The following is a 15,397-nucleotide window of genomic DNA, read 5'->3' on the forward strand; positions in this document are numbered from 1 at the left end:
TTGTTGTTGTTGTTTTGATATATTTTGAGGATATTTGTAATTAAGTGACAATGATGAATAATCATATCAGTATGTGACATCTACACTGTGCATATATTCTACAGCACATTTTGGAAGTCTGAATAGAGATGCATCACATTTATAAGCCAGAAATTGATTTGATGCTTAATAGCTTCTGTGTCTTTCTCTCTATATTTAGAAATACGTCCCAGAAGGGAAGAATGGAAGAAGATACTTATGATGAAATGATGTCGACCATTGAGGGTCTCAGTTCAACTAAGTGTGTCATGTTTTTATTGTTTTTGTAGATTTTAAAAGCAGCTCTGCTTTTCTCCAGAGAGAACCTGCATTCTCAATTTTAAAGCTAGATGCAAATGTCATCTTTGAAAAATTTGCTTGCTTGTGTGCCATTTTGCTTGCTTTTAACATAAGTACAGTGGGAATTATTTTGCGTTAAAGTGCAGCTTAATAATATAGTTCCATTGTGAAATTCTCAGGTTACAGAAAAATGTTCATTTGTGAGAAAACAAAAAATTATTACTGAAAACAGATAATGTCCAATGTTCAATGCTACATTTCAACTGTCCCAGCACATTCACTATTCTAGGCATCTCCCAGCACATTACACAGTAGTGGGCCGAATACAGGTCACAGGAAATGTGGGAAGGTCAGAGGGTGAGGCAGCTGGGGCACACATGTAGGCAGAGGTCAGGAGCACATGGGTAACTGCTGGGAGCACTGCAGATATGACTCCCATGTCTGGTTCATGGAAGGTACATGGAGTATCAGTGCTAATAGCAGGCAGAGAAGTTGGCACAGTATATCTGTAAAAAATGGATGAGGGCTGAATTTTATATCTTTTAAAATGAATTCTAACATAGAAATTCCTATGATCTATACAAACATAGAATCATTTCAATTGGGAGGGAGCCATCCATCCCTTCTACTGGGTTATGGCAAGGCTGACATAATTGTACTCAAAACATCCCCAGTAGATGGCAGGTATTTGCAGGGTGAAGGCTAACTCATCTCTATCATCCATCTCTATCATCTCTAACCCATCTCTATCATCTCTAACCCAGCCAAGAAGGTTTCAGACTGGATTCCTTTTGCCCTGATAACTATACTACCAAAGGGATGACTAAACTGGTGCAAAACCATGAGAGCCAATAGCTGAAATGTAAAGGCTCTTAGAGTGCTTTGCCAGTTGTTCAGAAAAACATTATGCTGTGATAAACAAGCCATTGGCTATGTGAACCATGGAATCCAACCTGAAACATACGATTTTTGCATTCTGTTGTGTTAGTTTATTGCATACATTTCGTAAAACCTATTTCTATTTTAATGCAGACCATCGTGTAGTAACTCAGATGACTTCTGTGGATGCTCACTGTTTTTTGTAGAATCAGGATTGGAAAAAGAGGTTAGTAAGAGATGAATCTTTTTTGTTATCCTAAGTTGCAATTAAAGGACTATGGCTACATGGGAGCTGGGAGCATGCTTTCCAGTCTGGGTAGACAGACATGCATTAGCTCTGCTTGAGCGTGCTAAAAATAGCAGTGTGAGCATTGTGGCACAGGTGATGGCTTGGGCTAGCTGCCCATGTCCAAGCCTAAGCTCTGGGTCTGAACTATTTTTATCACACTCGTCTCTGTCTGCTGGGACTGGGAGGCTCACCCCCAGCTGCTGTGTAGACGTACCTTCATAGAAACATGGAAGGACAATTGAAACTGAAAGTATGTTCGTTCCTATATTGGGATTCCTGAGGTGACTGCAGCCCCAAATGAATCTTAGGTGATGTGATGTAGTGCAGATCTCTTGGTTCACTTGGCTTATTCGCTCCTTCTTTGTAATGTTAATAATATGGACCAGTTAATAATCTAGAGTTAAACCTTGGCCCTTTAAAGTCAGTGGACGTTTTGGCAGTGGGTCCAGCATTAGTCTGAACATCTTTATTATTAAAAAGCAGTAAGAGGTATTTAAAATGTGTCTTTACATGCATTGTAGCAAATAGGACTCTGCTTTCAAAGCTCATTATATAGCCGTATGATATTTGGTAGGTACAGTATATACTGTCTATGAATGGTAACATTATCCTTTATACTAAAACATCCTGAGTCATGGCTTAAATGGAGGCAGGATTGAATTTCAAATCTCCTTATGTATACAGTATTTCACCATTCTATTGCTCGCCCTTTCCCAAAGTCAGTAGGACCCACAACCCATCCCTGTACCCCCAAAAAAGAAGAGCCTTCACTGAACCACTCCAGTCTGAGGAGATCCCTCATTAAACCCAGAGTGATTTATGCATATGGACACATTCATGATGAATATGTATATTTTACATGTGTGTGTGTATATATATATAGTAAAACTTTCATAGTCTTCTCAGTTTGAGGCTGCATCAGTGTCGTCAAGGTTTCAGTTGAGTTTTGGGTAGCATTCAGTTAAATGAACTTCTGCTAAAACTTTTTCTTCTAGTGTCTCATGTGGTAGTTTAAAACAGATTTCACTGTGTGTGTATTAATCTACTCACACAGGACGGGGCCCCCAATTACTATGATAATATAAATAGTCATGTAATCAACTCTTATAGTAAGAGTTGGTTTGGAAGCTGTGCTGACTTTCAGGTTGTGTAATAATCTGTTGTGCAGTTACTGCACCTCGTTAGGTGTCCCCAGCTGGTTAGAAACTGATTCTTTTGGACTGGAGTATTTTTCATCAACGGTGCCTAAATGTACATATTCTCTGGTTGGTTGGTTTCTCTTCACATTCTTGGCTTAACAGTGTGGTGCAAAGATATTTTGTGGTAGAATTAAAAAACACAAGTAGTAGATTACAAAAACTAACTCTAGAATTATCCTTATTAAATGATTACAATCTTTGTTTCAGTATCGCACCATCCCCATCCCCAGACTGAGGAGTTACTTTGCCTGTGCCAGTATTGTGTTGCTCTGTATATTTGTGATACAGATGTTTGTCATGCCAAAGTAAGTGTGTGGTGTTTTGCACTTCTTTACATTTTAAATGGATTCTCTGGATAAAATATTGCTTGCATGTGAGCAACACCTTTAACTCTTCCAGATCATCTTTAAGGGCTGAAGTTAAGGCTGTCTACATGTAAACCGCTATAGTAGCACTTCAATGTAGAGATGTACTACTGTGACGGGAGGGGTTCTACCTTAAACCTAGAACTGTCTACACTACGGGTTTGATAAGTTTACCTACGTCGTGGATTTCTCATATCCCTGCATGACATGGCTGGGTTGACCTAACAAGTTACATAGACACAGACATATTCATTCTTCATTGTGACATACTCTTTGTTAGTATGGTGCATTCATAGGTAGTTTTGCACCTGAGCCAGGACAGCTGCATTAATCTAAGTGGATAGTATTTCCATAGTAGTGTGTTTTAGTTGTGGTCACTACACACAGGGAGAAGATCTGTTAAGTAAGGAAGTGCATTTTAGATTGTTTTTCTGACCATCACCTTAATAACCGAAGATGAACAAAGGAGAGTAGGGTTAGGCAGTTCAGGAGGGTTTGAAGCCTGATTTTGATGTGGAAAGAAAGAGAAAATCAATGAAGGGGTTTGAATATGTGAGTGAGTAGCTCAACGATACAGTGTAATCTTAGGAGAGTACTATAAATTCATATTGGGAAACTACTAGAAGTTCTTAGTGTTGCATTCATTAGAGGAAGTTAGTTGCAGCAGTGGCATCTCGTATAGACTGGTAATAAGATTTGCAGAGGCGAGTGAAGACACAGGAGATCAGCAGAGATGGCCCACATTTTGACAAAGATTTAAGCAGTCAGGATGGAGACACCTTCAGAGATCCTTGGAGGAGGAAGACCAAATATGGTAAGAGTCTGGATAATGGGGGAGAAGGACGAGACACCTGTAATTGGCTGTGAAGCACTAAGGAAACTCTCACCACAAACATCTCTTGTAATGACGTCAGGATTATGAATTGGGTTAGTAATATTAGCTCTAGTATTGCTATTCGATCATGGATACCATTATTAATATAGTTGCTTAATGTGACTCTAAGGCCAGAGACTAGGCTGTTATTCAAATACAAAAAAGCATCACTGAAGAATATTTGAGCCTAAAATACAAAGATGAGAAACTGTTAAGAGGACAATTACTAATAAAAGAACGATATCTTCACTGAGAGCACATGGCGAATATGCCTCATGCTCCCTTTTCTTTGAGAGGAAAAGGAGACATGATAGAGGAACTTGAAAAAAGGTTTGTTAAATGGCTCTTTGTCACAGCTCGGAGACAGCTGACTTTCCCTGATCTTTTAAATTTTCTGCCATATCTGGTTTTCTCTGCTATGACACTAATGATGGCTGTGTGGTTTATACACGAGGTAATAGCACATGATTTGAATGAGAGAGTGGAATACCTGAAAGTGAATCTTTGCCAAGAGAGGGCAATAAACATCCATGGAAGGCCCTTTTTCATGATCATCTAATGCCAAAAGAACAGCAATGATACTTATTTTAGTCATGGGAAACTGCATTAGTGAGTGTTGCTTGGTCAGTTGCAATTTGACTAAGACAATATGCATAACACTTCGGTTTAACTTTGTTCTCCTCTCTCTTTTTTAGAACTGCAAAACTAGGACTTTCATTTGGAATTGTAGGAGTCATAATTGGGCTTATTTTGTGTGTATGTTTTGCTGATAAATGCCTGGTAAGTAAAAACATAGGCCAACATTTTCAAAAGTGGATGGCTAAAGTTTGGCATTTACATGTAAATGACCTGCTTTTTCAGAGGTGCTGAGCTTTCATAAGAGTTGCTGATGCTCAGCACTTCCCGCAGTCAGGACATTTGTATTTAGGTACCTAAAATATAAATTTATGGGACTCAACATCTGGCACCTGCATCTGAAAATTCTGATCATAATTCTTACATGCTGTTATACAGCTGTAAACACACTTCTAACTGTATTTTTAAAAAGCCCTTTCTGTTCTTGCATTTGTATTTTCTGGGGGTTTTACCCTATGTAGTGGTAATCCTGGTTATGGATCCTGTAGTTTTCTATGTTGAAACTGGCATTAAAGTGAAAGGGAATTTTGAGTGCATATTGATTTTAGGACTAGATTGACTATAAGAATTCATAAGCAATAAGAAAAATGCAAATCCATGAAAGTTGTAATGGTGGCTATTCCATAGCTGGCAGAAGAGTAACGCTTTTAAAATTGGACTTAAGTAAACCTAGAATTCTAGAAAGTAAAATGTCTGGTTTTTGAATTGACTCTGCTGTGGTGCACAGGTACATTATCAAAGATATGCAAACAGTGTTTTAAATAAAATTTAAAACAGGCTGCACAAAAACAGAGTGCAATCCTACAATGTACAAAAAGAGATAACAGTCCAGCCTCCCCATTGCCCACCCCCAAATCAACCCTCTGTTTTGAAAATGTCTGGGAGAACGGGGGAGCATTACTGTGTGTTCTTAAGGTCACTGAACTTGGCTCTGGTGGACCAAGGAGGGAAGTGATTTTAAAGCTTTGTTGAGAATTTCCTGCCATCAGCCACTCCCTGCGTGGTGGTGGTGTCCTCAGCATTGCAGAGCTCTGCTACTATGAAAAAATACGTGGAAAGAGATGGTTCTCTTAGGCAGCCAGGGCCTAAGCCATTTAGGGTATGTCTACACTGCAATTAAAAACCTGTGGCTGGCCAGTGCCAGCTGACTCAGGTTTGCAGATCTCGGGCTATAGGGCTGTTTAATTACGGGGTATAGACGTTTGTGCTTAGGCTGGAGTCTGGGATCTAGGACCCTGTGAGGTGGGAGAGTCCCAGAGCTTGGGCTGCTACCCGAGCCTGATTGTCTACATGACAATTAATCAGCCCCTTAGCTGAGCCCGGGGAGCCCCAGTCAGCTAGCACAGGCCAGCCACAAGTGTCTAATTGCAGTGTAGGCAGACCCTTAGGCCAAAATACTGTATTCACTGCACCCTGATAAAAGAATGGTAATTTTGTTACAGGATTAAGTAGCAGACCCTTCTTGAATTGCACGTGTTGTATTATGTAGTCTGCTGAGCCACAGGAGGGAAAAAAAAAGGAAGAAATCCATAATCAACATTGCATTAGGCTTGATTTTGCCAAACGGGTACTACGAAAGGACAGTTTGGATTCAGTATCCCAGAATAAGAAGCTTTTGTTCCATTGGCATAATGTTTGCATTCTGCATAGATGTATGTGTTAGCAAGGAGATTATTTTTTGCATAATAGGAAGTGCCAGTTTGGGGGTTTTGATGTTTGATTGGTTTATTTCATTTGGTCTCCTTTAAGTTGTTTGTTTTAAGTATAAAAGGAAAATTAGCAAATTTTAGTGTAAAGAATTTAATACTATTCTCTAGCATGTTTCATTAGGTGACATGAGGCTATTTTGAAAACATAAATTAACTGAGTCTCAGAAAACACCCCCCTGTGGAATAAGGAAGTATTTATCTCTGTTTTATTAATGGGGAAACTGAGGCACAGTTGTGATTTGTCCAGTATCTTTCAGTGAGTCAGTTCTGGAGCTGGGAATACAACCCAAGTGTCTTGGCTCTGGCTCTTGCTCTGACCATTAGAGAACAATACTTCTCTGTTTTTAACAGAGATAACATTTTCTTATGCCCTGGTGATTGTTTAATACTGTATTGAGACTTTTGTGTGTGCAATGGACAAAGTGTTTTTTCTTGTATCTAGGATTATGACTCTTGGCACACTAAAGCCTCCATGTAATGCATCTTGTTAAGACAAACTTGTTTCCTTTACAGAAATGCATCTCTGAACAATGGCCTTTATTGCGCCACGTTTGTGCTATTTCGGATAAGGTAGAAACAATGCCTCTAGTGAGACTCCCTTTAGCAGTCGTCACTATAGGTGTGTTGCTGGTTATCGCCATTTTTAATTTGGTAAGTACTTGCATTTATTTTTATTCTGCGCATTTCTTTCATTTTGTAACCTTTGCAGACTTGACACCCCACTCCTCTCCTAGCTCAAGTACCATGTTCTTGGCCCTATTTTCTGATGTTTAACTCTTCACTACTTGCTTTTAACATTGAGCTGATGTTCAGAAAGATAATGATGTATGTTGGGCAAAGTAGAATGCTGAGGAAAGACACCCAATTTGTAGAACCAGAAACCCATATATAATATCACATTCTCTTTGTTTCAGGCTGTTCATTTATAGTATCCGCTGGTTGTAATTACTATTGCTATAAGAGAACTGCAGCTTTTTTATAACACAAAATTATTTGAGGTGTGAATGGGTAGTGGTTTTATGAAGTATAGGCAATACAGCACTTCATCATTGCACTAGCTAAGGTCACTGAGGGGGAAAACCAAGGAAAGTATGAATTGGACCCCTGTTTTAAAACAAAGCCATTATGGTATATTTATGGTCCTATTCAGGAGTGTTTACTCAATTGTTAGTCCCATTGTGGGAGTTCAGCTTGAATAAGGACTGCAGGATTTAGGATCTGATTCAATTCTCATTGAAATCCAAAGCGAGTCTTTTTATTGACTTCAATGTACATGTTGTATTGGCCTTTTGGCCCATAAAACTGAAAAGCAAAAATCTGTTTAGAAGTCACCAAAATATTCATTAACAACTCTTCTCGCTTGGTCACCCAGCTCTGAAAACAGGTTCACTTTTGAAAAATGTGTCAAGTTTTGACATGACCTTTTCTTGCAACCCCAGATCACTTTGCCGATGTGCCGCATGTGTACAGGGCATCATCATTGATATTTAACATTTATGGTACAGTAGGGCCCAGAGAGCAATCAGAGCAGGGCCCCAGGGTGCTGGTGCTATTAGTTATGTAACCAATGACTGTCTCCTCACTCGCCCTCCCCCCACCTGCTAATCAGCTTTTATATTCTTTCTTGGCAATGAATCAGCCCGCTGAAAAAAGTAGATCCATAAACGCTACTGGATCAAGTGATGAGGTTGTCACCTTCGTGGTGAGTAGAGCACCACTTCCATTTCCTAGATAAAAACAGAGACCTGGAATGCTCTGTGTAATATTGACAGCTGGCAGATTCTCTGTAACTTCCCTTCTCTTTATGAAAATAGAGCTTTTAAATGATTGATAACACAAAGGTTAACTCCTGTCAGTAAGCATTTCCAGCTGCTCTCTCTGACAGGAGATGTAATTCCCTGCATTATGTGGGTTCTACATGAGGTGGTTTTGTATCTCATCTTTCTGGATTTTCCAGAAGTGTTGAGCACTCCTGACGCCAGTTGAAGTCGTTAGTTGTGGACATTCACCACCTTTTGAAATTCAGGTGTTCTTAAGGAACCAGTCTGGTACAGTACAATAGAGTGTATATTATTATCTATCTTTTAAACTTTATATAGAATCCTATTGGGCAATTTAATCTTTTGTTCAGTCTTGTAGATTTTTCAATTTATAGCCCAAACAGACAAGAATGTGCTTTAAAGGTGGGAAATATTTTAAAATTAAAGAATAATTAGCACTTACTTAAGGACTGACCCAATTCCCATTGACATTCAAAGGGAGTCTGTTCATTGATTTCAGGGGCATTGCATTCAGCTTTTGGCACTTAATGTTCAGAAATGAAATTCTATTGAAGAGTCACCAGAATGGTCATGAACAAGTTTTCTCACTTGATTGCCCAGCTCTGAGCTAGGTCCGTTTTTGAAACATACGCTGCAAGTTCTGACATAACCTTTCTGTGCAAGCCCTCATCGCTTGAATGATGTGCTGTTTGCGTATGGGGCACATCCCATTCTGCTGCTAATCAACTTTTCCATTCTTTCTTGCCTGTGAATCAGGCTACTGAAAAAAGTACAGCTGTGGACTTTACTGGATCCTGTATTAAGGATGTCATCTTGCCTGTGAGTAGAACACCAGTTTTCTTCCAAGATTAAAACACACATATCTCAAATGCTGGGTTTAATATTGACAGCTGGCAGGTGCTTGGTATCTTCCTCTTGCTCTTTAAAAATATAGCTTTTTAATTATTGAGTGCACAGAGCTTCACCTCTGCAATTCCAGCTGTCCTGTCTATGATCAATCATACTAATTTTCTGCATTAGGTAGAATCTAAAGAAGATGCTTTTGTAGCTTCTTTTTTTGGAAATTTCAGATTTTAAAAGAGCAAAGCTGGAATTTGAGAAAAGTAGTAAGAACACAAATGGTGGCTATGACTGAAATATTGATGATTTATTGTACTGTAAAGTGTATTTGGGTATACTTGTAGCATGGGGGGAAAGGATTTAAATGGTACATGGATATGCACTGACCTTTTGCATATATGATGTGTCTACCTGCAGCTGGAAAGGCGCTGCCTGAGTATAAACCCATCAAGACCCCCAGTTTGTACTGGGCAGTTAGCGCAAGCTGCCACCCATGTTACGCCGCTACTCTTAGCATGCTGGCTCAAGCAGAGCTAGAATCATAGAATATCAGGGTTGGAATGGACCTCAGGAGGTCGTCTAGTCCAACCCCCTGCTCAAAGCAGGACCAATCCCCAGACAGATTTTTGCCCCAGATCCCTAAATGGCCCCCTCAAGAATTGAACTCACAACCCTGGGTTTAGCAGGCCAATGCTCAAACCACTGAGCGATCCCTCCCTCCAGCTAGCATGTGTCTGTCTTCCTGCACCGAGAAGTACCTTGCCTGCTGTATTGTTCACAAACCTATAGTGAATTTCACTCTTAAAGACCTGATGGAAACCTTGAGTGCTCAGCACCTTTGAAAATGTGACCCTGGGGTGCGTAAACAGGGGAATCTTAAGTAGGAGTAGAATGGTTATTTTACCTCTGTATTTGACACTGGTGCGACCACTGCTGGAATCCTGTGTTCTCAAAGAGCTCTATCTATTTAGCTTAACAAAAAGAAAGGTGACTTGATTACAGTCTGTAAGTATCTACCCGGGGAACAAATAATTTAATAATGGTCTTCAATCTAGGAGAGAGAGGGTGTAACACGCTCCAATGGCTGGAAATTGAAGCTGGACAAATCCAGACTGGAAATAAGGTGTACATTTTTGTCAGTGTCCATTGTAACAATTTACCAAGCGTTGTGGTGGATTCTCTGTCACTGACAGTTTTTAAATCAGGATTTGATGTTGATCTAAATGATCAGCTTTAGGAATTATTTTGAGTTTGTTCTGTGGTCTGTGTTATACAGAAGGTCAGACAAGATGATCACAGTGGTCCCTTCTGCCCTTTGAATCTATGAAAATCAGGCCCAAGATCTTTTAAGAGGACAAGTTTGGCCCCATACAATATATCACATGCTACTGAGCAGATCCTCGGCTGGTGTAAATTGTGATAGCCCTATTGATCTGCCCCTATATCTTTGTTATACCTGTTATCACTGTTATGGTACAAAGAGCTTAGTAATTTGTTCAGTGCCTTGTATATATTTTTCTCTTTTATACTCAAAAGAAACAAAGAACGTGATTGTAAAACTGGTGAATATTTTGAAACAATACTTAGGATTTGCCTAAAGTCTGATATAAAGCCCATTGAAGTGAATGGGAGTTTTTCCATTGACTTCACTGGGTTTTGGATCAAGTCATTAAAATTCTTTACCACATTAATGAAACCACCCAGCAGGTAGGTAAATAAGTAGTGGTGTATCTTTGTTTCACAGATGAGGAAACTGAGACACAGAGAGGCTGTGACTTGCTCAAGGTTGCAAAGGGAGTCACTGTCAGAAATCAGATTAGAACTCTGAGAGTACATCTACACTGCAAAAAACTCCCAGCCGCTGTGAGTCCCAGAACCTGGGTCAGCTGACTCGGGTTTGTTATTTCTAGCCACTCCTGCTAGGGGGCTAGAAATAGCAGTGGAGAGGTACCTGCTCAGGCTGGAGCCTGTGCTCTGAGGCCCAATAACTTGCTCAGTTTCGGACCCAGGCTCCTGCCTGAATGGCAAAGTCTACAATGGTACTTTTAGCTCCAAAGCACAGGACAGTCAGTTGACCCAGGCTCTGAGAGTCACTGCTGTGTGGTATTTTTTTTATTGTGTAGTTGTATCCTGAAGTTCCCGGTTCCCAGCCTTGTGCTTAAGTCACTAGACTATGTTGTTTCTCTAAATTAGTCTTGATCTTCAAAACATTAACAGAAATCCATTTTTAAAACTAATAAGTTATGGGAAAAAAGCCTCTTGTCAAAAGCTCTTCACTTTCATTTGTACAAGGTGTTGCTTAACAGTTTTTTATATAATGATGTTTTATGTTGGATAAATCAAAGGATAAATTGGTGAAAGCTTAAGTTCTGTCTTTTAGTAGATTTTCCAAAAAACAGATTGTCTGACAACTATTTTAATTCTTTACTGGATCTAAATTATGATAGCCATAAAATTCCTAGCCTTATAAGCAGTAAAATATACTTTGTCCTAAGAGTGTGAATTATTCAGCATCTCATTAATTTCTTCTGTTACAGTATTATACTTACTGCTGCATATTAGGGTTTATTGCTTGCTCTGTATTCCTTCGGATGAGCTTCGAACTCAAAGTTCTCCTTCTGTCCATCGCTGTTTCTGTGTACATCTTCCTCTTTAATACCTCAAACAACTTCATTGCAGGCTGCAGCAATGACAACAGTACCACTCAAAGGTATGCTATGAAGTTCCCAGTAGTAGACAATAATTTTCCATGAAAAGGGTTGGTAGATTCCTTCACTTTCATTGAAATTTTGAAGTACTGCAGCACTTTGAGTCAGAAGCCATTAGGACATGTTTTTATATATCATCTTAGGGGGAAAAAAATCTTTTTCCAGACTTCCCATAAGAATTGTACCATGCATGGGTTGAGATGTGGGATGTGAAATTTCAGGGAGGCTGGTTTCTTTTTGGGGATTCTAGTGAGGGGAATTTAAAACCGATCCTATAATGTGAAGCTGGCCTCAACTTATAAACTATGAAGGAGGCCGTTCTCCTCCATAAAATTCCAGTATTCTCCATAATATTGAGTTATTCAGTCAATGGATCTGCTTTAGCTGGTTCTTAAGTGAGCTTACTATAGCAGCTCATTTCACTCATTTTAAAATAGTCTTTTAAAATAAACTTCACAGTGTAATAACCCTAAGATGTTTGGTACTTTGTACGCCACTTTCCATAGGGAAGTGTGGCAAAGTGTGGCACAGTCTAGGGCACTTTGTCTACATCGTACATTAAATCTTTAGAAAATGGTAGGACATTTAGATTCATGCTATATCCAATATTTGTCCGGAGCTGATGGGGAGTAAGTATTTGTGGAGAACATGTGTTTGCCAAAGCAACACTAATCATAACTCTTTTATCAGCACAACAGTTAACTGTTGTGAAATTACTTTCTTGATTCCAAATACTTTTAAAAAACAAACATTTAGCTTCTCCAGTCTAATTGAACAGGGCAAAGAAGCCATAAAATAAATGGTGTGTACCATATGGGAAGCTTGGTGTGCTCATTTGCAAATCTTCTGGGTACAATCTTACAGTTGTTTCATAGCATGGCAGTTGTCTGAGCTGTGAGATCAAGCCAAAAGATAACGTGAGCATGCTGAGACTTCAGGCTGGTCTAACACAAACTGAACCAAAATAACTAAACCTGTTGTAATTCCCACTTTTAGTTATTTCAGTGAGTGGATTGGAAGTGTGACATGGAATACTCTTATTCCAGAATAAGTGCGTCCACTCAGACTTGCACCGAAATATCTAAAGGTGTGAACTACAGCAGATTTATTTATTTCAGCTCCAGATGTCTTGTAGACAAGCTCTTAGTCTCTGTCCATCACAAGCAAGTAAACTGTTTCCTACTTTAAGCCTCTGTGGTTACGTCTTGCTGGGCAAAAAGGGGTGTGATTTTCAAATGTGTTAGCTCAGTATGATTGAAAAGCCCCATTAAGATGCAGGCAAACAGCTAGGAAGACAGGACCCATAAGCAGAGGGACTACATTAAAATTGGGGGACTGTCACTTGTGTTGTTTCTGTTAAACAGTACTTTGGAATGCCAGGGGGTTCTGTTTCTAAACATCCAGAGATTCCAAAATATTCAAAACGACAATTGTATGTTGCTTTTCTGTATTCCAGGCTTTTCATGAAAAATCCAATACTGATGTCTAACTTATACCTGGCTCTGTTTTACGTAACTCTGATCCTATTTTCAAGACAGGTATGGATAAAAAACAAAACAAAACTCCCACAGTCCTTTTCAATCAGTGGTAGTTGAGTTAAATAAAAGACGCCTGTTTTCTATCTCTGTAGTTTGTCCCAGACACCAAAAAAATCATTTTTATAATGTTTGGGAAAGAAGGGAAAGATTTTTATACATTTTTCAATAGTATTTTGGATTCTAACTCTGAAGACACAAACTTTTAAAAGTGGCTTCTGATATTCAGCTCACAAAATGGGCACCCAAAATCTACATTGTTTAATCACTTTCAATTGTATTTATAAATCATCTTCCACCCTTCTGGCAGGGTGGTTTGGGACAGTGCAATATTCAAAATAAATATACTTATTAAACTAATCAAAGTGTAATTATTAAATTGAATTATAATGATTAAATAAAAATACAGATTGCTTTACAATGATTTAGATAATGGCATAGAGAGTACGCTTATAAAGTTTGCAGACGATACCAAGCTGGGAAGGGTTGCAAGTGCTTTGGAGGATAGGATTAAAATTCAAAGTTATCTGGACAAACTGGAGAAATGCTCTGAAGTAAATAGGATGAAATTCAATAAGGACAAATGCAAAGTACTCCATTAAGGAAGGAACGATTAGTTGCACAGATACAAAATGGGAAAAGTTACAAGAAGTCCAAAATAATGTTTAGTATCAGGTGACAAGACCTCCTGACCTAGTAATGTCAGAGTTACATCCCAGAATGCCTCCTATGAGGGAGAGAGATTAATATCTTCAGTCTTGTTGTTCCTTTCTCAATGGCCCATCAAATCTGGTGGCCTGTCATCTGGTGGGTGTCTTCCCAATACACACCCGGTTGTAATTGTTACCTAGTCCGTATTCCTAACTTTAGATATAGAAATGATACATGCATACAAATTGGATAATCACATTCAGTAAATCATAACCTTTCCAATGATATCTTATATGAGCCATCTTAGATAAATTACATCTCAGTTATATCATATCCATTTCATAAGGCTATTTCCATAAAAGCTATGGAGTGTAATGTCACAAGGACAAGAAGCAATGGGCTTAAATTGCAGCAAGGGAGGGTTAGGTTGGACATTAGGAAAAACTTCTTAACTGTCAGGATGGTTAAACACTGGAGTAAATTGCTTAGGGAGATAGTGGAATCTCCATCACGGGGCATTTTTAAGAGTAGGTTGGACAAACACCCGTCAGGGATGGTCTAGATTAGTGGTTCTCAAGCTTGGGCTGCCGCTTGTTCAGGGAAAGCCCCTGGCAGGGCAGGCCGGTTTGTTTACCTGCTGCGTCTCCAGGTTTGGTGCTCCAGGCCAATGGTGGCTGCAGGAAGGGTGGCCAGCACGTCCCTCAGCCTATGCCGCTTTCTGCAGCCCCCATTGGCCTGGAGTGGCGAACCATGGCCAGTGGGAGCCACAGTTGGCCAAACCTGCGGACGCGGCAGATAAACAAACTGGACTGCCCTGCCAAGGGCTTTCCCTGAACAAGCAGCGGCCTAAGTTTGAGAACCACTGGTCTAGATAATACTTAGTGCTGCCATGAGTGCAGGGGACTGGACTAGATGACCTCTCAAGGTCCCTTCCAGTCTTATGATTCTATGTGCAAATTGAAATAGAGTACATCTGATGCCAGTTGAGTTGCATGCACAAATGGCTGTTGGCTTGTATAGATGTGACTTCTGTTTTGTGCAGGTTTTCAGTCACAATTTCAGTGGCCATTGGGTCTGAAGTATCCTGACAAAACTTGGCTGTCACTGCCCCCCTTTTCACTTGGTTTGAAACTTGTAAACTCTTATCTCAGAGCCATGGGGGGATATTTTACTGTGTGAATTCTTGTTTTCAGATTGAGTATTACTGTCGACTAGATTGCTTGTGGAAGAATAAATTTAAAAAAGAACATGAACAATTTGAAACCATGGAGAACGTAAACAGGCTCTTGCTGGAAAATGTCCTTCCGGCACATGTTGCTGCTCATTTCATTGGTGACAAATTAAATGAGGTATATTTAATCTACTCAACTGGTAAGAAGAATGGTAGATCAGACTCCTGTGAGAATGCCACCTCACCGCCCACAAATAGGTTACAAGCTACTGCTTGCTTCCTTTGTTCCTCCCTCTTCTTGGTCCATTATATGAGAATCCCATGGCCTTCCCAAGCCCAACAAGCTGCTACCCCTATGGCATTAAGAGGACTTCAGTTTAAATGAATGCTTGCTTTTAGCACTGACAGGAGTGGGGCATGGAAATCCACATCAAAGATGATC

At 39.6% G+C, this 15,397-nt stretch overlaps 1 protein-coding gene across 4 annotated transcripts in view; it reads left to right on the plus strand.

Moving 5' to 3' along the window:
* The window catches only part of ADCY7 (adenylate cyclase 7), a 122,808-nt gene that overhangs the window by 101,910 nt on the left and 5,501 nt on the right, over positions 1-15,397 (plus strand). For 3 of the 4 annotated variants that reach the window (XM_050922531.1, XM_050922534.1, XM_050922533.1), the window contains 10 exons: positions 200-280; positions 1,351-1,423; positions 2,893-2,990; positions 4,620-4,704; positions 6,783-6,920; positions 7,909-7,971; positions 8,807-8,869; positions 11,428-11,600; positions 13,055-13,136; positions 14,978-15,133. In XM_050922531.1, coding sequence (XP_050778488.1) covers positions 200-280; positions 1,351-1,423; positions 2,893-2,990; positions 4,620-4,704; positions 6,783-6,920; positions 7,909-7,971; positions 8,807-8,869; positions 11,428-11,600; positions 13,055-13,136; positions 14,978-15,133 — 1,012 coding nt within the window. The remainder of the gene's footprint in view (positions 1-199; positions 281-1,350; positions 1,424-2,892; positions 2,991-4,619; positions 4,705-6,782; positions 6,921-7,908; positions 7,972-8,806; positions 8,870-11,427; positions 11,601-13,054; positions 13,137-14,977; positions 15,134-15,397) is intronic. The other variant, XM_050922535.1, reaches the window with a different exon arrangement.

The sequence above is a fragment of the Gopherus flavomarginatus genome, chromosome 14 (genome assembly GCF_025201925.1).
Source record: "Gopherus flavomarginatus isolate rGopFla2 chromosome 14, rGopFla2.mat.asm, whole genome shotgun sequence".
NCBI lineage: Eukaryota > Metazoa > Chordata > Testudines > Testudinidae > Gopherus > Gopherus flavomarginatus.